This window comes from Lissotriton vulgaris, chromosome 1_1 (assembly GCF_964263255.1).
Source record: "Lissotriton vulgaris chromosome 1_1, aLisVul1.2, whole genome shotgun sequence".
Classification (NCBI taxonomy): Eukaryota; Metazoa; Chordata; class Amphibia; order Caudata; family Salamandridae; genus Lissotriton; species Lissotriton vulgaris.
The window spans coordinates 123,514,596-123,536,685 of NC_141685.1; the positions used below are offsets into that span (position 1 = coordinate 123,514,596).

General features: G+C 44.7%; 1 protein-coding gene across 1 annotated transcript in view; it reads left to right on the top strand.

Moving 5' to 3' along the window:
• Window positions 1-7,867, top strand: part of LOC147737733 (uncharacterized) — a 132,837-nt gene extending 124,970 nt beyond the window's left edge. Inside the window, exon 3 of the mRNA XM_086942553.1 lies at window positions 5,677-7,867. Within this exon, the coding sequence (XP_086798679.1) occupies window positions 5,677-6,593 (917 nt within the window). The 3' untranslated portion in view covers window positions 6,594-7,867. The remainder of the gene's footprint in view (window positions 1-5,676) is intronic.
• Window positions 7,868-22,090: the final 14,223 nt, after the last annotated feature.

The window sequence follows — 22,090 nt, forward strand, 5'->3', positions numbered from 1 at the left end:
CTCTAGGCCTTGTGTCTAGTCAAGTTGTGGTTCTTATATCACTATTTTAGAATATGGTTTGGTCCCTCCCTGGGGCCTATTGTGCTATTTACTGTAGTATTTGACGTGTAACTTGTGTACTTCGACTTCTAGCCTCATAAAGAGACTAGGGGTTGTGTTTTAGAATAAATACATATATTTTATATATATACCTGGTGTGGTTCTCCTTTCATTTGGTCATTCATGAGATTATAGACTGGTAAAAAAAAGCTTCTTTACATTCCTTTAAGACTTAGCCTGAAGGCTGCTCTCCATAGCTATCATTAATAAGGGTTGTTTGGACTAGTAAAAGATGCCCATTATAACTAGTGGACAGCATGTACCAGGCCAACTTCTCAATTTGCCCATGTGGGGGCAGACGAGATGAGGCATGTCCTTCAAGGGTTGGGGGTGCAGAGGAGATGAGGTCTGTCCTGAGGGGGTGCAGAGGAGGTGAGGCCTGTCCAGGGGTGCAGAGGAGGTGAGGCCTGTCCATGTGTGCAGAGGAGGTGAGGCCTGTTCAGGGGGCAGAGGAGGAGAGGCCTGTCCAGGGGTGCAGAGGAGGTGAGGCCTGCCCATGGGTGCAGAGGAGGTGATGCTTTTCTGGTGGGGGGTTGCAGAAGAGGCCTGTTCTGTGGTGTGGTACCGTGCCGGGGAGGTGAGGCCTGTCAGGGAAGTGGGGTGCTGCAGGCAAGGTCTGTCCAAGGTAGTGCAGAGGAGGTAAGGCCTGTCCAGAGCTGGGGGGTGCAGAGGAAGTGAGGCCTGTCTAGTGGGGTGCAGAGGAGGTTAGGAATGTCCAAGGGGTGCAAAGGAGGTGAGGTCTGTCCCAGGGTGCAGAGGAGGTGAGGCCTGTCCAGGGGTACAGAGGAGGTGAGACCTGTCCTGTCAGGGGGAGGTTAGAAGAGGTGAAGCCTGTCCAGGGGGAGGCACAAAGAAGGTGAGGCCTGTCCAGCAGGTGCAGAGGAGGGGAGGACTGTCCATGGGATGTAGAGGAGGGTGAGGCCTGTTTGGAGGTAGGTGCAGAGGAGACAAGACTTGTCGGGGGGATGTAGAGGAAGCAAGGCCTGTCCAGGGTGGTCAGAGGAGGTGAATGAGGCCTGTCCAGGGGTGCAGAGGAAGAGAGGCCTGTCCAGGGGTATATCAGAGGTGAGGCCTGAGCCGGGGTGCAGAGGCGATGAGGCCTGTCCTGTCCTTGGGTGCTGCAGAGGAGGTGGGGCCTGTCCTGCGCTTCGGTGGTGCAGAGGAGGTGGGGCCTGTCCAAGGGGTGCAAAGGAGGTGAGGCCTGTCCTGTTCAGTGGTGCAGATGAGGTGAGGCCTGTCCTGTGTTTGGGTGGTTCAAAGGAGGTGGGGCCTCTCCAGGAGGGATGCAGTGGAGATGAGGCCTGTTCGTCCAGGCGGGGTGGTCAATAGCTGAGTTTAAGTTTGTTAATTGTTGTCCCAAGAGATTTTTGGAATGAGTGTAAGTTGCTTGTAAACTGGCCAATTGAAGAGCCACAGAGTGAAGCGCCTCAAAATATTTTATTATATAGTACAAGAGATTAATGCAGAGTTACAGACAATATTGCGAAGGCAAAGACCGGGTAAAAGAGGGCGCATCTTTTAGCGTTGCATCCAGAGGTTAGTTCACATATCCAGCAAAATGTGAGGGGCTGCAGACTAACATTCCGGAAGAGATTTTGTTTTACGCAAAGGTCTGTAGTGAGAATTTTGTTACTACGTAGAAAAATATCAAATAAAAAATAATGATGGCTCAGACAAAAAAGTTCCAAACTGGTGACGAAAGTGGGTCTCACGGATTTTATTCTCGTTTTGATTCTGGGTTTGTTGCTGGTGTGAATTTGGATGTGCACGGCGTTGGGGTGCAGAGTAATGATGTTCAGTATGTGCAAAGAGGAAATGTTGTTCCTCTGGGTCAGGGCCGGACTGGGAACCCAAACCAGGCCTGACAATTTTGACGGACCAGCCCCCTGCCTCTTTTGTTGCTGGGGGTGACATATAGCAGAGCAAAACCAGCCCCCAGTAACAAATAGGTTTCCCAGCACTGAAGAATCAGCCCCCACTCTTCCAGCCCCCCGGGGAAACACCCGAAGCCCGTTACGGCCAGTCCGGCCCCGCTCAGGGTGTAGGTTTCACTGGCAGTGGCAATTTAAATACCTCAAACACTAATAGTGTGCAGAATAAGACACGCTCCTTGCGATGTTTGCAGGAACCTGGGAAACTGGAACATGAATCAGATAGCACAGAATGGAATGTCACAGCCAATGGTCCCAGCCCAACTGGCCTCTGTGCCGAGCATGCAGAATCAAAGGCAGATATATTGGAACATGCCTCCAGTCCCGATGGTCCCACAGCCCAGTGCAAAATAGAACGCCAAATTCTCAACAAATTCATTATTTCAACAAAATCCTTCAGTGATTAATAAGGATTTTCCACAACTTCCTCTTGCACTAGGAGTTTCTACTGGACTGAATCAGACACAATGACGGTGCCTGAGACGGGAGAAGGATTGCATGCTTAGTGCAGTCCTGGAGGTCACCCAGAGAGGCTCTTTTGTAGAAGAAGTAAATGGGAATCCAGCATCTCTTTTAATCAATAAATGTGCCTCCCGTGCCAAGTCAGACTGACGGGAGCTCCCAACCCACCCCTCTTGGGAAAGGAGTCCAAGTTGTATGCATTTCTAATAAACAACTAATAAGCTGTCAGCAAATGTTCCCGTACAAATTGGGTCAATGATGATTAGCCACAAACTTAAACTGTGATTAAGATCCAGTTATTATGTTAGGGAATAACCTTGTAAAATTACTTGTGGCTTTTTGGGGAAGAGTCACAATTAATTATTCATTTTGTAGGTGTGGTTTATTAAATTACATTTTGTTGTGCCATGTTTTCATGAACATTCATTGATTGCTGTCATTTTTACCTCATCATGAACCATGTCAATAATGTGTTCTCTCTGTCTGAAAACTTATTAAATGTACTGTTTTGGGATATTTGCTGGAATTGTTTTATTTTACACTTTTCCTAAAGACAGACTGCATGTGAGTCCTCTTACTGATTTTGTACTTAAGAACTTTTCCTTGATTTTTAATTAAGCAGGTTCTATGTCAGTTTGCTATTTGATATTATAAAAAAACGTTTTCTTATTTCTTAGCACACATTTGTTGTGTTGGTCTGTCTATTAACTTTACAGCTGGAGTTGTTTCTGAGTCTGTCTTTTGATATACTTTAGAGGTTACCTTTCTTTGATCCTCCTGCAAATATTATAATTATTTCTCTGACTGAGTAACCATGTTTATGCCTTCAGTAATTATTTGAAACCTTTAATATAGCTTTGAAGGTTGTTGTAGGTCCAAAGGCAAGGGCCTTTACCATGGGAGCGGTCCTTTAATGGGTAGTATTGCCTTCCACGCCTGACTATAAGGTCATTACACTGTTTGCTCCATGAGGGCAGACTGTGTTAATTAATAAAACAAAGGTGTCCCAGAGACCGAGGGGGTTACACCTCCGGTACTCTGAAACCTTTGTTTCACAGCTGTTGCTGTGAATGTTGAACAGTTAACAGCCGCATGCGGGACCATGGCGGTTAATTGTTGAACATTCACAGCAATAGCTGGTAAAGGAGGCTGAAGTCAGCCCCTGGTTCTCCCTGGGCTCGGCTAAACTGCTTTTCATCATTCACGTGAGCTGGGGAGATGCAGGAGATGAGCAGAACCTTCCCTCCTTCCGAGATGCCAGTGACACTGCAAGCTACGGGAGGAGGAAGGGGGAGGCTCCTGTGTGCCCTGCTGCAGGCTCTATCCTCTGCCTTCTCCTGCCCAATCCATATATTTCAGAGAGGCAGAGGCTGTGTATTAGGACATTGTAATGTTGAGAGCAGCGGGCCTATATCAGGTTCTATAGGCTGCTGCTGCACAATTTGAAATAGAGAATTCCACTGAGCTAACTGGACACAGTCTCAGTCTACGGTAGCATTTAAAGCACTGAGTGCAACAAGGCCAATTCCTTCCTTCAATAAAATGTCCCTTCCTAGATCACTGGAAAAAGTAATAGATGAACAGTCTAGGTGGGCAGGGGAGTAAATAACATCTGATTATTCATTAAAAGTATTACAAATATCTCATTATGATGCCAGCCTTTGACACAGAAATTGTAAATTGATAGTGTTGGCTGAGAATCTTTGTCACAATATATGTGTTTCTTTCTTAAATATTATTTACGTTTGCTCTCACATCCATGAGTTCCAGTGATCTAAAGCTCCCGATCTACACAGTGTCCCAAAGCTGTTTCACCACTATCAGAAATGCTACTCAACTGATTTCCTAGCTTCTTTTTGTCCATACTTTCTTTGTGCAAAGTATAAGGTCATAAATATTTTTTCTTTGTGTTCATTTACAATACCTGACTCCATTTCTACAGGTGACTGAAGCATGAACAGAAAAAGGAAGGTTTAAATTTTGTGAAACACAACGAAAAGGATTATTTCAAGGAAAGTTAAAACATTCTTGAGCTCTTGAGAAGAAACACATTCTATGTACCAGGAATGGTGAGGATGTTGGAGTGGAAGAAACTGGTGAATGTGAAAGTTGTCAAATCCCTAAAGTAAAAGGACCATCAATGTTTACCAGGTGCCAGTAACTGAGATTGAGGAGAACATTGGCCACAATTGATCCCCACGCAGTGCACTTGAGAAAACTCAGTGTTGTAAATTCTGTTTGATGGTTTATGAGAAAAATACTTTGGAGACCAAAACCCTCCCCAACAGATCAGCATCCGTAGACCTGTTGTAATGTGACAGAACTGTCAAAAAGACTTATATCCTCGGTTTACAAGCGCAATCTTTATCTCCGTCTCCTGGAGATGAGAGGAGAGAAAAGATTATTTAAAAGAAAGTCATTGTAAATACTCTTTCTCAGATGTCGTTACAGCAAAGAGGCTGGATTATCATTTCCAATAAAGGAAGATTTTTCTCACCAGCTCTGTCTCTTGAGTTTGATCCGAGTGGTTTCAAAGTGTCCTGTAACTCCAAAGTGGATCATGTACCTGTCTTAGCCCCTGAGCAAATAAGCATATTCTGGCACAGGAAGTATAAAAGAGGCCAGTGTTACGCTATTGATAATTCATAAACCACCCTGGCATGCCCTAATCATCTGTCATTACTTGTATGAACAAACATACCTAACAGGCAAACACTAAAGCCCAAAGACCTTATCAGTGCTTTTAAAACTCCTAAATCAAATGTGATAAACTAGAATCACTAAATGAGACTAATTAAACTTGAGAGGATTCACCCGGGCATAACTTGGAGAAAATGAATCCATGAGAGGTCTTTTAATCAATACAAGGGGCTCCTCAGTGAAAGTTAATAAGACAAGTGAGATCGGTGCCTTTAAAAGTAGGAAAATGATCTCCAGGAAAAAACTATAATTAGTTAAATACAAATGTGAAGAAGAGCATCTGCAGCATAGTTTAGTTAACGCTGAGTGGTGACATAAACAAGTACAGACACTGGAATCAGATTCAGTCTTAAGATGGCATGTATCCAGGAACAAACCCAACTTGGAGAAACAAACAACTCGAATAAGAGCAATGACAGTGAGAACAGCTTTAGTCATCAATCCCAACTCACTAAACATGAGAAAACTAGCTCTGGACGAAAACCCTATCAGTGTCCTGAATGCCAGAAACTCTTCATTCACAAATCCAACCTTACAGTACATGAAAGAACCCACACTGGGCATAAACCTTATCAGTGCTCTGAATGTTGGAAAAGTTTCAGTCGGAAGTCCAAACTTACTGTGCATGAAAGGGCCCACACTGGGTATAAACCGTATCAGTGCTCTCAATGCTGTAAAAGCTTCAGTAGTAAATCAGATCTCTCTCAACACGAGAGAGCTCATACTGGACAAAAACCTTATCAGTGCTCTGAATGCTGGAAAAGTTTCAGTCGGAAATCCAACCTTACTGTACATGAAAGGACCCACACTGGGTATAAACCGTATCAGTGCTCTGAATGCTGTAAAAGCTTCAGTAGTAAATCAGATCTCTCTCAACACGAGAGAGCTCATACTGGACAAAAACCTTATCAGTGCTCTGAATGCTGGAAAAGCTTCAGTCGGAAATCCAACCTTACTGTACATGAAAGGACCCACACTGGACAAAAACCTTATCAGTGTTCTGAATGCCAGAAAAGCTTCAGTCATAAAACAACTCTCACTAGACATGAGAGAACTCACACTGGGGAAAGACCTTATCAGTGCTCTGAATGCTTGAAATGCTTCAGTCGGAAATCCAGCCTTACTGTACATGAAAGGACCCACACTGGACAAAAACCTTATCAGTGCTCTGAATGCCAGAAAAGCTTCAGTCATAAAATAAGTCTCACTACACATGAGAGAACTCACACTGGGGAAAAACCTTCTTGGCTCTCTGAATGCTGGAAACGTTTCAGTCAGAAATCTGGTCTCACTCAACCTGCGAGAACTTACCTGGAAAAAAACCTCATGATTGTTCTAAAAGCCAGGGAAGGGTCTGCTGGAGATTCAGTTTCATTCAACAAGAGAGAACCCACAACGTGAAAGAAAATGACCCGTGCTCTCAATGTGACAAAAACTTCAGTTGTAAATGTAACCTTTCTACATAAGAGAGACAATGTGAGAAAATAAAAGGTGCTCACTGTAAACCCTGGGGGAGGTTTCAGCATCGCAAAACATTTACATGAAGCAGCCACAAAGACACCACTCCATTGATTGTCCAACAAACCGTCTACTGAGAAAAGCGCACAGCGAGGGATGGAAATGCTAGAATTAACCTCATTCTTTTGTAACTATTTGTGGCCTCATTCCATTCAGTGTGTTGTGTTCGCTGAGCGTTTATAAGCCATGGCTCTGACCCACAAAGTCCATTTGATCCTGAACTTTGAAGCCACGCTGCTAGGATCAGGAATGCATGTAACCTCAAACTGTTTCCAGCCTTAATGAGCCTCACCAGGGGGCTGCAGCAGGAGTCCCTTTATCGTAGCTCTCTATGGAACCAACATCTGTCCATGTCTGTACCACGTAGGGGTGATCATTGTGAAAAACTAAAGGTGATGGATGGACTGGTAGTTAATCTCTGCAACATCCCGCCACATCATTCTCCAGTCTTTGTGTAACTACAGACGAGGCCAGCCATATGCAAACCATTCTTGGCCCCACCCTAAACAGTCCTAATGACTTCTGTTCCAAAAAGCCTCGTATTACAAAGATCCACACGAGTGGCCTCTTTCCATCTTCTTTTTGTTTCAAATGGAACCTGCTATCCCCTTAACCATGCCTCTGGCCTGCCACGTTCCATGCTTTGGCTCTTATCATCAACCTTGAACCATCACCATAACTTGGAAGCTCCGATGACTTTGCAGCTGTTGTAACTGCTTGAAGTTTCCCACATTTTGATGGCTGTGGATTCAGGTTCAACTTGCTAGCCCAACTCTACTCTGTGGGAATTTTGCACTTCAAGCCACTTCTGTGCAGCTCGTCACCTTCTGAGACTGATTCATCCAAAAACCTTGCATCAAATTCCAGTGTTAATCATCAAAAGAGACTAAACTTATCTTTGTCCTCTCGAGCATAGCTACCAAAGTCAGCTACAATTTTGTAGGTGACTTCCTGATTGATTCAGTGGAACTGCTTGTTTTTTATTCATTTACCTTTTTGTTTGGTTTTGACAGTTGTTTTTGCTAATTAATAATGCTTAAATCACAGCCCACCTTTAGATTTTGCTTCAGAATAATTATTAAATATTCTTTTTGATCTACACTTGGTTTGAATCTTTAAGTTCCTTGTCTATTTTTAATAAACTGTATTGAAATGTGTGACTTCCACTGTTTTGCTTTACCTTCGAGCGCGCCTTAGGCCACACTGCTCTAGCCACGTTACCAAAAGCGAGCTAAGAACACTTTAGTAGAAGACACATTTACCTTTGATGACCAAAGTTTGGGAAAAGCAAAGCAGGCTGACTCCAGAAAGCACACTACCTAGCTGGAAAGGTTATTCTCTTAGGTGGCATCTGCACCACCTGTAGATGCAAAAATTAAAGATTGAGGGAAGCTGTTGGCATCTGTGCCCCCAGAATTTGAGACTACCACCCTCTCTCAAACAGTTTATAGAGCTAAAGATGCACCCGTCAGAGATTCATGTCTCAGCAACTAAGACTGCTCGCTCCTGTCATACACTACTCACACTGTTACCTGAATCACACTCCCTGTGCAATGTACAAACTTTTTTATAAACAAGTTGTGTTGTGCATTGTGAACAGGCTTTCACCCCCCTTTATATGTTAATGAGTTTCTGTGATTAGACACCCCAGGCCCCCATTTCTTCTATTGTAGGTGATAATGTGAGAACTGTTACAAGATCACAAACAAGGGCTGTAATGAGAAATAATCGTCTTCTGAGTCTCACAGTAGTTTGTAGTTCTTTATTAGTCTTTTAAATGTACATCCCCCATCCCGTTCCAAGGTAGAGTATAGTATGGACCGCTCCCCAGATTAAGTCCGTAAGAATAGAAAAAGAGTCCAATTTTCTGAAGAAGCGCAGAGGCAGGTAAACTAGAGGGGTCGAGAAGCAGTATAAATGTATTAACAGCATTTTTGCAACTTCCACTCTACCCATAGGTCGATAGTTGCAGGGAGCCCCAAAATGACATTGAACTGCAAACCTTGGACATCACCTAAGTTGCCCTGTATACGTTCTTTGTCGGTGTGGTAAGTTCATCGCTTAATACCTGAAGATGTCATGGTGCCACCCCAGTGCTAATTGGGGCAGCACTTCCTGTTCTAAGTTGTGAGTTGGCGCATGGGATATAAGCTAGATTTGGTCCAATTTAGCCTTAGTCTAGAAGCCCTACCAAAATCGTCTAGAACATCCATCACCTGTGGTAGATACGAATGGACGCTCCTGAGGTACACAAATGCATCATCAGCATACAGTGATATGGCCTCTCAATTTGGCTCACTCGGTATACTGATTGCTGGGTCCTGTGAACGAAACAAGGCAGCAAACAGATCCATGGCTAGGGCAAAAGTAATCAACAGCGGGCATCTTTGCTGCATGCTTCAAAAGAAACTGAGATCTCTGCCTGTCCGGATGCGGGCCAGGGGGGTTAGTGTAGAGGAGATTTATCCAGTGCAGTATTTCTGGGCCTAGTTTCATGCACATCAGCACTTTCGTTAAGTAAAACTACCCCAGGGTGTCGAAGGCCTTCTCTATATCTAGTGAGAGTGCTGTTTATGGAGGCAAATTCATGAAGATTCTCTTCCATCAGCCGGAGAGGCGCCATAGGTTTAGACATGTTTTTCTCCCAGGTACAAAACCATTCTGGTCTTGGTGCCAATGTAGAGAGGCAGGGGAGCAACCTGTTTGCAAGGAACTTCCTGCGAATCTTGTGGTCGGTGTACCGTGGCCAGTAGGAGCGTAGCTGCAGGGGGTCCCTGTTGGGCTTAGGCAGGACCAATATCATAGCTTCTCTTAGAAGGTGGTTCTGACACTCTGGGCCGCCTGGATTTTTTGCTTTTTGAGCACCTATTTGTTGAGCTTTTACTGTGGGAGAGCCTCATAAGTTAAGACTCGCCCACAGTGAACTCATGCTGAAAGAGACTGCATGTGGGTTTTACTAGTGTCTCCCTAGCTTGACCAAGGGGCACCAGGCTGATTACATGCAGACACAAGTGTACTTGCTTGTGCACACGTTTACGGGCTGCACAGAGGAGATTCCTGGCGTGCACAGTCCAGGAGCAGCTACAAAGTGAATGGTGTGGCAGGACTTATGCAGAATTGGGTGGTGATATGGAATAGGCTTTATATACTGGGAAGAAACATGCCAGGGAAAGTCAGTGTGTTTTACTGTTTTCACTTCATTAATCTGCTATGGGAGTGTGGAGCCCATGGGCTAGTGACACTTTCCTAAGACCTACAAATTTCAGACACACACTAAAGTCCACTGTAACTTGTGTGAGAAGTATTCCAAAGTCATATTTGTATTGCTTCTGGGTCATCCAGAAATTTTATATTTCTCTGAGTCAGCTCATAACCAGAGCCTGGCTGGGGGCTAACTCTGCCAGGCTAAGGGCGAGGGCCTCCACCCCAAAAAGAGAAGGTGGGTGGAGCTACAGGCTCATCCATCAGTAGCTGACAGCTGGTGCCTGGCACCAGGCCGCTCTGGAGGGAAGGAAGCCTGGGGGAAGGGGCTCTCAGCGACCATGTGCCAGGAGACCCTGGATGACGCCATTTTGAACAAACCCAGAGGCCTGGGCAGGAAGGAAGGGGCAGAGAAGTGATGTGTTGCTGTGTGATAGGGCAAACAGAGACTTCCCGACAGCCCCCTCCCCAATTCTTTAAAAGTGTTTGCACAGGAAGAGAAGCTCTCTCTGGGGTGTGGTCTGCTGAGGCAGAGAGTGTTGGAGCCGGGCGCAATGGGTTTTTGGAAGGAGGAACCCCCTGACTGTACCAGGATCCTGAACAGTGCCAGAAGAAGAGACCAGGCCCAGTGCACAGAAGCAGGGGCCTCTGAGCAGTGAGAAGAGTGGCACAGGAGGAGATCCAGGCAAAAGGCTGCAGGGAGCCAGTGAAGACAGCTCCCTACTGATTCCACCCTCTTGGAGACCAGGAGTGGGAAGGAAAGTGCTCCCACTGGCTGGGGTGCGCCACCAGGAGCAAGAAGAGGCCAAGATCACTAAGATCTGACCCCTGGGGCTAAGATATCCCCTCAAAAGGTAGGCGACTTTTGATCTCTGCCATGACCGCCGACAAAGCGCATGGGGCTCCGCCTCCGGTCCAGAAGATGCCCCCGAGGAGGGTCAGGTCCTGGGGGATGCCCCCCAACGAAGTGAAGTTGGGGTGCACCGTCGCACACCCTATGAAGGTACCCCCGTGGGGTGCCAGGAGCCCACCCTGGCCCCTGCTGAACATGAAGCCGGGGAGTGCCGTCGTGCTCCCCATGAAGATGTGTGAGGGAGAGGGGCCCTGGATCCCAACTCCGGGCACCGTGTGTGGAGGAAGAGTTGGGGAGCGCAGTCGCCCCACCCCCCCCCCCACTCCCCCACGAAGACGAAAATCAGGGAGAGCCATCTCGGTCCCTAAGAAAATATGCCCAGAAGATGAGGAAGTGGTGCTTGTGGGGTACCAGGAGCCCACCCTGGCCCCCGGCGCTCCCCTTGAAGCTGGTTCGGGAGCCCGGGACCCCATCCCTGGGCTCCGGAGAGAAGGAGGAGGCCGGGAGAGTGCAGCCGCACTCCCCCGAGGACTGATCGGGCCAGAGCGAGTCTTCTGGCCTACCTGCAGGATCGGGCAGACCAGAAATGTGGTGCCAGCTCCCACGGTAGCAAGTGAGGGTGCTGGCCATGCGGGGAGCTGGTGGGGGCAGCCAGGGTGGTCTCCCTGGGCTCCCCTCCAACGGGAAGGCATGAGGGGTCCCGGGTGGGACCGGGACCTCGAATGGAGCGAGAGGTGTGCATGGTGCCCGGTGGGACCGGGCCCCTGAAAATGCACAGATCGGCCGGGGGGGGGGGGGGGCTCCCTGAGCCGTAACACTCACCTGGGGGTCCGGACCCTCCAACCCAGCACGGACTCGGCCTGAGGCCCATATCGCAGCTCTCCCCGGAGCAGTGGGTGAGCCACTACTATGATATTCAAGAGTGCCCATAATGCCTTGCCGGCCAGGACTGGCCTGCAAGGGCAAACCGCATTTGCTCTACTTGTGGCCCCAGGAGGACGTGTGCAAAGGTGCAGGGGGAACTGCTGGAGAAGTGCAGTCTCCATCCTGCACAAAGAGATGTTCCCACCTAAGTCTCATGGGGACTAAGAAAAATAACCCCTCAAGGGCTCAGCAAGGAGTCATCTGCACCCCCATGGCTGGAACTTTTGTTCTTCAGCTGGGGGAGCTTTAGGGACTGCCTCAAGGTGTGAAATGCTGAGTGTGGGGGATGTCTGGAGAAGGGCATCCCCTGGAGGTGAAGAGGTGTAATTGCACCTGTAGTGCATTTACTAATGTTAGTAATTTCTTTCAGAGGGACTGAAGGTCACATGTGTAATGTCAAGTATGTGTTTGGTGATGTCATGGTGATGTCATAAGCAAAGTGGGGTTATGTTGCCAGGCATTCCTGTTAGGGTGTCTGGCTGTATATGCTTAATCCTGTGATTTAATCTATGATGCCTTTAGGAGCTGTAATTCCAACACATTCTAACGTCCAAGAAAAGTGATGAGTACTGTCATTTAAAAGTGATGCTTAAACATGTGTTCTTGCTGCTACGCTTTGGTGAAGAACCCAGACTGGTAGCCCTTAAGATGTAGAGGTGTATACTTCATGGTCAGTAGGAAATGCTCCGTCAGGGTTGTGTGTCACCAAGGCAGTTAAACCTATTTTAAATGCTTGTTGAGCCAACGGGGTGGGTCGCCGCTGGGATGATACCAGTGCGCAGAGCCCTCGCTCCAGATAAGATTCAACTAACTGCATTTGGGGGTAAGATGCATACATGGGAGTGGTGGTACTAGACCCACCCCCCTGCGGGAGGGGTGGAGATGTTACGGAATGTCACAAAGTAATTACAACAGCTTATGTATATTTGTAAATTGATGCATAGTTGTTAGACCTGGCACCATTGGCTTTGGTCTCCCTTCCAGTTTAGTTCAAAAACCTTTATTTCGGTCACTAGGACCATAAAAGAATACACATATAAAAGAACTGGCATTAAGTATAGAACAAACCATGATACATAGACATCCATTCCAAAGGTGTTAGGTTGCCAAGGAAAAGAGTGGGCTTAGTAATTCTAACAGGCAGTACAATGTTATTAGGACTAGGGGAGTAACATATACAGAATATGGAACCAGTAATGTCAATTTACAAGTCAACTGCTGTTGTTTAACTGAGCATGTAAACATTGGGTAGCAGCAATATTTCCCTAATAAATACTTAAAACTAAAAAATTCTATGTACAGTACAAAACATTCAAATATTAAAATAGTTGCATCCCGTTAGCCCATAATAAGATAAGCATAAGCTGGACATTTTTATTAGGACTGTAAACTGAGTTTAGTTTGTTTTTCCTTTTTTTAAGAAAACCCACCTCCTCCGCCACATTGCGTTTAGGAATCGGGAAACAGCAAAAACAATGGGCTTGGAGGTGTCATACTTCAAAATTCTGAAAGCCTCCTGAAGAACCGGGTTATTTAAGAACCAGCGGCGCCAGGGAAAACGCCTGAAGTCTCCGAGTCCACCTGTCTTGGCATACAGAGACACGGGATACTTCTTGGTGACGTCAGAGATCAAATTTATTGGCTGCAGCCAGTAACAGAAGTCCTAGAAGTCAGCGCGAGTTCTCAGGAGACTGTTCTTTGTTACAAAGCAAGTCATCCCTTTTATACCAAATATTGTGCTTCAGGCAAACATTCCTTATTTACAGTTGACCAATCCCATGTGTACACGACAAAAAGCATTGCATGGCAAACCCACATTTCATTGTCCAGCCCACCATCAATTATTGGTCGAACCCAACATTCTTCATCGGACAGGTCGATCAAACCCATAATAAAACCGGGCACCTCCTCATCATAAACGGACCATAAAGAAAGGAGCAGAGACAGGTTTGAGTAAGATAAGACATAGTTGTGTGCAATAAAGGTTTATGATGTCCTGTGCCTTGATGCTTAATCTTGATCAGCTACTTGGAAAAAAACTGGCCTAACAGGTTTGCCTTCAGGCAGGAGGGTCCCTTCGCTCGGGTCATTCAGAAGTCAGCTAAAGTGTACGTGTGCTAAAAGACTTGTTCGGCTGTGGTCATCGGCCTATGTGAGGGCAACCACAAAATGGCTGCCATACACAAAATGGAACCCGAGGGTTCAGAACGAAATCCCTGATTCCATGATGATCTCGTCACTCGAACATGACGAAAACACTCGTACATATTATACTCGCCATTTTCGGTCTGCTGATACCAAAATCATCACGATACGACGATCTTTATGAAACGGATTCAGGATTCATGGAACCTCAGACCCTCCTTTTGCCCTTACATAGGCAATCACCTAAACTCACGTCAGTCTGAATCCAAGTCTATACTCATCAGATCATCAAGATGTTGCTGTAGCATCATCCTATTACTTAGCACGTCTTCTGATGCAGGTCTCCTTACACACGATGTAGCACACAGGCCACATATAGCAGGAGCACACTGTACACAAAGACAGAACAGGAAAAGAATTGCTAAGATCATCCCAATGACCATCAGAATCTTCCATCCCCACGTGGATAACAGTTCCCAGAACCATCCCATCAACGACCAATCTCCTTTATCCACGTGTATAGATTCGGAGATCTTATGTAGTTTGGAAACGGCCTGGTACACTGTCGGAGCATTGTCTGGAATGAAAACACAGCAGCTCGATTGGATCAATTTGCATACCCCTCCTCTATCTGCAAGTATGACATCTAACGCAACTCTGTTCTGAAGGGTCATAAGGCGATCCGACTGGAGTTCAGCAGTCAAGTTACTAAGGGCACCGGCGGTTTCAACTTCGGTGGACTCAACCACTCTCGTCAATTGCCGTATGTTCCTGCTGTTAACCATAGGTCCCCAAAATGGCGGAAAACCCTTCAAGAAATCTCCTAATTCTTGTCCTGCAGTATCTTCCTTACTGAAGACACCTCTAACAACTCTTGTCTTGTGGTAATCTGCCGCAGCTGTGTAGGTGGGAGGCAACAGGAACGAGACAAAACATGTGCCCGAGAAATCAGGGGCAACCATGTGTACGCTCTGTCATAACAGACAAAATAGGTACCCTTAGCTGCTAGAAACGATGGGGAAGTCTGGGACGCAAAAACATACGTCTCAGTGCAGATACTCTTCCCTAACTGAGCTCACGGATTCTTGCCATTACCTTGCAGACATAGATGACCCTGATGGGGTACAATCCAAATCGGAGAGGATCTTTTCGCTCGCTGTTTCTCACTCAGACTCGCTCCAAAACCGGTCACGTTCCATCCAATATACGCTAGTGTCTCATCTTTCGGGATAGTCTCATAGGAACTATCTCCTCTAATCATGTCCACTATACCCTTAACTAGAGCACTATTCTTTGGATTATCCTTCACAGAACGTAGGGGGTAGACTTCACGAGCATAAATGAACATCGTTCTGTATGCCCACACAGAACCATTGTAGCTGAATGGCAGGACCAGGTAAGGAATACCTTTATCAGTAGTATGAGGCATAAGACCACACACCCAACAGTTAGTTGTGTTCACTACTAATTGGTGTTGGTGCAGAAGCTGAACAAAGGAGTTATTAACGAATTCCAATCTTCTAATGGATTCATGTTCAGGCAGAGGATGAAAAGAATGCGAAGAAACGGTAGCAGGAGGTATGGGTTGTGTAGTAGGTGCAAACGTAACTTGGAAAGAGAATATAATATATCCCATAAAAAACATCATTAAGCTAAGTAACATAAAAATACATAATATTAAAAAACATTTACAGCTCATAATTCAACACATTTTGCTCTTAAAACTTATTTCTTCGTCAGGTCTCTCCATCTTGAAAAACTCCATCCTCTAACCGTGCTGCTCGCGGAGGTAGGGTGTTCCGTGCTAAGGAATGCGTCTGTCAGTCCAGGGAACGCCCAAGGACCAACCAGAACCGTCGACCTTGTGTCTTCGGCTTGCACTCCAAGGACTTGACGCCGCGACCCTACAGCTGAACCCAGATGGCGGCTCGAAAAACAAAAATCAGTCAAAACAGTTTCTCAGATGGGAGAGCTGAACTTTCAAAAATAGCAAAGAAAAGAATTTCATTTTATTTGTCCCATGATTCTTGGTCGTAAATTATAGCGGCCTTTCCCAGGCAATGTCTGGTCACAGAACAAGAGTTCAGGCTCGGTAGTGTCCAATCGAACTGACAGTGGCACAGCTCCTTGCAAAAGATCGTCGCTTTCACGCTCAGAACTTGTCCCCTTCAAACGTGCATCGCAAAAAGGCAGAAAACGAGGCACAGTCTCAGTTTCAGAATCAAGAATACCCTCCTGGACCCACCGGTCGTACGGCCGAGGCAAAGGAACCCTCTTACAATGTACACTGTGGATCCAGTTCTTTTTTCCTTGCACTCGCACTGCAGATCGTGTAGATAACAGGACCAAGTAGGGGCTAATCCAGCGGGGCTGATTGTTTTTCATTCGCTGGAAATTCTTGATCAACACCCATGAGCCAGGATCGATGACATGTCCTGGATCGTCAGACGCCTGAGGCAATGTATCGTGAACCTGTTGGTGTAAAACACGCAATTTCACACAAATTGAAGCACTCCACTTATAACAGCTAAAAATAGCTAAGTTCATTGAATATTATGAAATCATCCAAGAAAGTTTCATGAAGATTTTCTTCTTTTATTCTTTTGTCCACATCCAATCCCAAAAAACGCGTTTCGCTGAGGTTAATAAACACCTATCGGCTTCATCAGGGCTGGAAATAATACAAAACAATGCTGTCTTACCATTATGTAAATATTTCATCATAAATCAAAAGAGGATAGAGCCCCACACGGTCCATAAAGAAACCTGTGCCACATTTTCTATGGTGAATACATGCACATCAAATCATCATCATATTATGGCAACATTAAGTCGAGTTCATATCATCAAAATTCAAGTGAAGATACAATCCCATCATACACCTCATCGATGATTTTGATCAGCTAATACATTTTCATGCAAATTGAGTGAAAAAGCCTCATGTGAAATTGCTCCAATGGTCTACTTATAACCCTGAAGTGAACAGGTTTATTTTATCGGTATTTTACCTTGTCTTCTATATGAACCTGCCTAAAAGGAGAAACATATCCTTACTCTTAAGCTTCGGCATGAGGGAGGATTTTGAACAATCTCATCAACCCTTCTACACTACTACGTTATATAGTAAAAATTCCATACCTCAAGTCTTTAGGGAGGGTGCTCGTTTATTATTAATTATTGCAGTTTTCATCGGTCGGACTAAAAGCTTCCTTTATTTTTGTAGTTTCTAGAATAATAAGGCATAACTATGTCTCAAAACCAATATATTCTCCATTTCTGTTGGCCTATTCTAAACATCAACATCAATTGCCAGTTACAACTTTTATAAGTCTCACCTGAACTTATATCAAGAGAATTATATGAATTCCACTTTCTTCCTTACAAATTTCAGATCATTCCAAACTTCACCTTTTCCTGAAAATAAAGATTCACAATTACGTCTACATCTCCTTTGCCACTAATGCCTTGATACTACCGACTTTGCGTCCCTGTACCTAGTTAAATTTTAATATCTCAGATTTCTGCTCCGTTTAGATCTGCCAGCTTTCACTCCGCCGCCTACTTCGACTTGCACCTTTCCCTGTTAAATAAAACGTACCATTACTACGACGCTACTACAACTAACCCTTGTGAGCTCCATTCACTTGTTTTCGGGCGCTTACCTCCCACGCTGTCTTGGCGTCCCGTGTACAGGCAGCACCATCAGCCTGGCTCGGACCCATTAAATTGAATTACTCAAAATTGAAAGCGGACTAACTCTGCACAATCTCGGGCGCCATCTTGGAGTGGGGTTTATCTATCACTACATGGGTTATTGTTTACTTTAACGTTTGTTCTCCTAACCGGGTAAAGCACGAAATAACCCAAATACCCAAAACAATTCCTGTTTCTTTTTCCGTTTATACTCACAATAATTAAGACACAATATAATATTAATGCTCATGAGTTTTAAGCTCATATTTATCGGGATCACTTTAAATAGGGTACAAATTTACCCCGATATTTACCAGGTCCCCATCTAAAATTGTAATTTGTATTTCATTCCGATTGAAAAACATTTGAGCTTTCTTTATTCACCTTCTATACAGACAGTCCACATGACAAACCAAACATTGTCTCAGTATGCCCCTGATATTCACCAGGTACCCAACTAAAGGTGGGGTTTGTGTTTCACTTAGGTTAAAAATCATTTAAGCATTCTTTATGCAGTCTCCACAAAGACGGTTCACATGACAGACCTACCACTATCTCAGTAAGCACCACCTCTAATACTCTCTTGGCTTTCATCAGATATAAGAGTATTTAATGAACTTATAAAGCTCAAATTACGTTGTTATTATATTATTGCTCCACTCTTAAGCTTCTTAGTCTCCTAGAAAGAATTCCAACTCCCGATCAAAGTTTAGGCCGTCCTCCACAGCCCGCAGTTTCATAATCCATCTTGCCTCCTGCCGCCTTAATTTCAGTTCTCTGTTTCCCCCTGGCGGATCACTACATACATGATCTATTCCATAGAATTTAAAGCTTCTACTCTGATCCTGCTTTTCACATGTTCTGCTATTGGGTACCGCATGTCATTATTCTTCACCGCTCTCCAGTGCTCACTCATTCTGTCTTTCAGCATGCGAATTGTGCTGCCCACATACACCTTTAAACGTTTACACTCAATAATGTAAATTACATATTTTGTACTACAGGTTACGTTCATTCTTATTTCATATCTTTTTCCATTTGATACCTGAAAATGTCTAGTCTTGTCCTTAGCATGTCTACACATCCCACAATGTCCACATTTGAAGAACCCCTTCGAATGCACATCTAGCCAAGTTTCAGTTTGATCGGTTCTCGGATAGCTTGGACTTAATAGTGTTCCTAGAGTCTTCCCTCTTCTGTAAGTTATCTGAGGTCTCCCTCCCACATATTTACAAAGCGTCTTATCCATTCTTAAGACACTCCAGTGCTTAATCATACTCTGCTGTAGTAGCTTGCTCATGGGGGTATAATTAGTGATTAGTCTAACCGGTTGCTCATCCTTATTCTCTCTCATCTTAGGTTTCAATGTCATATTTCTTTCCACATTCATCACTCTCTGTTTAGCTGTCAGAACATTTCTTTTATCATATCCTCTTCTAATGAATCTTGTCTCCATATCACGAATACAATCATTGAAATTTTGAGCCTCACTACAGTTCCGCCTTGCTCTTAACATTTCACCAAACGGAATTGCCTTAATCTGGTGGGGCGGGTGAGCACTTTTCGCATGCAGAATTGTATTACATGAGGTCGGCTTGCGATACAATCTACTTTCAATACACTCATTTTTAGGTCGAGCTGGTGTTGGAGCGCGAAGCGCTCCCGCCAGCGCGAGTTCTATAGTCACTGTGCTAACTGGCAAGGGAGATAGAGCTGTGAACGAGCGGCTACTGGCCTGTGCACGAGCCGATTATGCTCTGTGAGCTCGCACGTCTCCAGAAGACGACGTGCTGCGCTAGAGCCGCCTCCAGCTTGTTTTAGATGCACTGAGTCATTAAAGAAGTGTTGCAGTTTTGGAAACATGTCATCTAAGGTTTCTTTTTTATTATACTTTATTTACAGAAGTAAGTCGTTTGTGCTTTTATTTTATGATTACTGGGACTGTCTTAATTATACAGCTTGCTTTAATCCTTGTTACTACTGAGTTCCGAAGTGGGGAAGTTTTCGATGAGCCGAGGCCTCTGGGTCATGGGCGGTAGAATCGTAAAGGTGATAGTGTGGCTTACTCGAACCAAAAAAAGTGTCTGAAAAGAAGTGGTGGATAATAAGATCGGCAAGGTACCAGGGCCTATCGTATATGGGTCTTTGAATAAACTGAGCCCATGTTTTTCGGATTCTTTGCAGTGCTTCCACTGTTATAATTATTTGTTCAAGAGCGGTGTGCTTGTCTTTGTACCACGTGCAGCTTTGTGTTGGTGCAGGTCGAGGTTTTGTAAGACTGCAGTAAGATGTTTACACAGTGACTCTCGCACCTTACATTATACCAGGAGATACCGGAAAAATGAAACTTTATTGCGTGAACATTATTGTTAGAGTTTTGTAACCTCTATTCTTCATTAATGGTGTCGACCTACTTGTGTACAAATACAGTGTCTGTTTCTACCGTTACTTTATAATACTTGCATTGTTAGGCAGTTGTTTCGTCGTCTTCCTCCTACCGCCATGCCTTTGAATATCGAGTCGGGAATAGTTACTCTGCCGACGGAACACCTGCTCATGGCTTGGAGATGCTGTCCACCTTTTAGGAGCAATCGACGTTAGTGGCTGCATTGTTCTCTTATTGGTTGCATCCTGTTTGAGTCCTCGGACTGTTCTCCTGTAATGGGACCGAAAAGGCTGTACTGTACAGTAATTACCCTTTTAGATAGTGCTGCATCCCAATCGGATGTTTCTTTTCTGCATATCTCGGTAATTTGTGCCATATTCTTTCCAGCCCCCGACCTAAGTTTACTTGAGTTCCCAGTTTGTTTTGTCATTTTCTTTACCTGTCTGCTGGTAAAATGTCTTGTAAGCTGCTTGACAATTCTCTCTCTCTTTCTCTCTTATATATATAATATATATCTCTCCTCGCCGGCTTGACCCCACCACCATCCTTCTTGACATTAGGCCAGAAGGTCGCCACCCACTTTGACTCCTATATCTGGTGTGTGTGTGTATGATTTCGGCAGGCTTATATGGGAGTGAAACCCCTGTGACATGTGCCAATCTCTGTTCTTTTCTGGTTCTCATGCCTCGTATATGGCAACGCTGTTGCCACTTTTCCAAACTAATTGTACAGAACATTAGGGCCTGCGGTGAGCTAACCAGCTTCGAGAGACTGCTAAAGACATGGTTGTTTTAGATGTGCACGCCCACATAATTACACAGCACTCTAATGCAACATACACTCCAAATACCACTCAGTGCCACATAATTACACTCTACTCAGTGCAACACACACTCCACACAATACCACTCAGTGCCACATAATTACACACCACATAATTACACTGCACTCAATGCAACATACACTCCAAATACCACTCAGTGTCACATAATTACACTGCACTCAATGCAACATAAATTACAAATACCACTTAGTGCCACATAATTACTACACTCCAAATCCCACTCAGTGCCACATAATTACACGCCACATGATTACACTGCACTCAATGCAACATACACTCCAAATCCCACTCAGTGCCACATAATTACACAGCACTCAATGCAACATACACTCCATATACCACTCAGTGCCACATAATTACACACCACATAATTACACTGCACTCAATGTCACATACACTCCAAATACCACTCAATGCCACATAATTACACACCACATCACTGCACTCAATGCAACAATCACTCCAAATACCACTCAATGCCACATAATTACACAGCACTCAATGCAACATACACTCCATATACCACTCAGTGCCACATAATTACACACCACATAATTACACTGCACTCAATGTCACATACACTCCAAATACCACATAATTACACACCACATCACTGCACTCAATGCAACATACACTCCAAATACCACTCAGTGCCACATAGTTATATGCAACATAATTACACTGCACACAATGCAACATACACACCAAATAACACTCTGTACCACATAATTACACACCACATAATAACTCTACTGAATGCAACACACTCCACACAATACCACTCAGTGCCACATAATCATATGCTACATAATTACACTGCGCTCAACGCAACATACACTCTAAATACCACTCAGTGCCACAATTACACGTCACATAATTACACTGCACTTAATACAACATACACTCCAAATACCACTCAGTGCCACATAATTACACACCACATAATTACACTGCACTCAATGCAACATACACTCCAAATCCCACTCAGTGCCACATAATTACACGCCACATAAGTACACACACTGCAATCAATGCAACATACATTCAAAATACCACTCAGTGCCACATAATTACATGCCACATAATTACACTGCGCTCAATGCAACATACATTCCAAAAACCACTCAGTGCCACATAATTACACGCTACATAATTACACTGCACTCAATGCAACATACATTCTAAATACCACTCAGTGCCACATAATTACACTCCACATAATTACACACACTGCAATCAATACAACATACATTCCAAATGCCACTCCGTGCCACATAATTACACGCCACATAATTACACTACACTCAATGCAACATACACTCCAAATATCACTC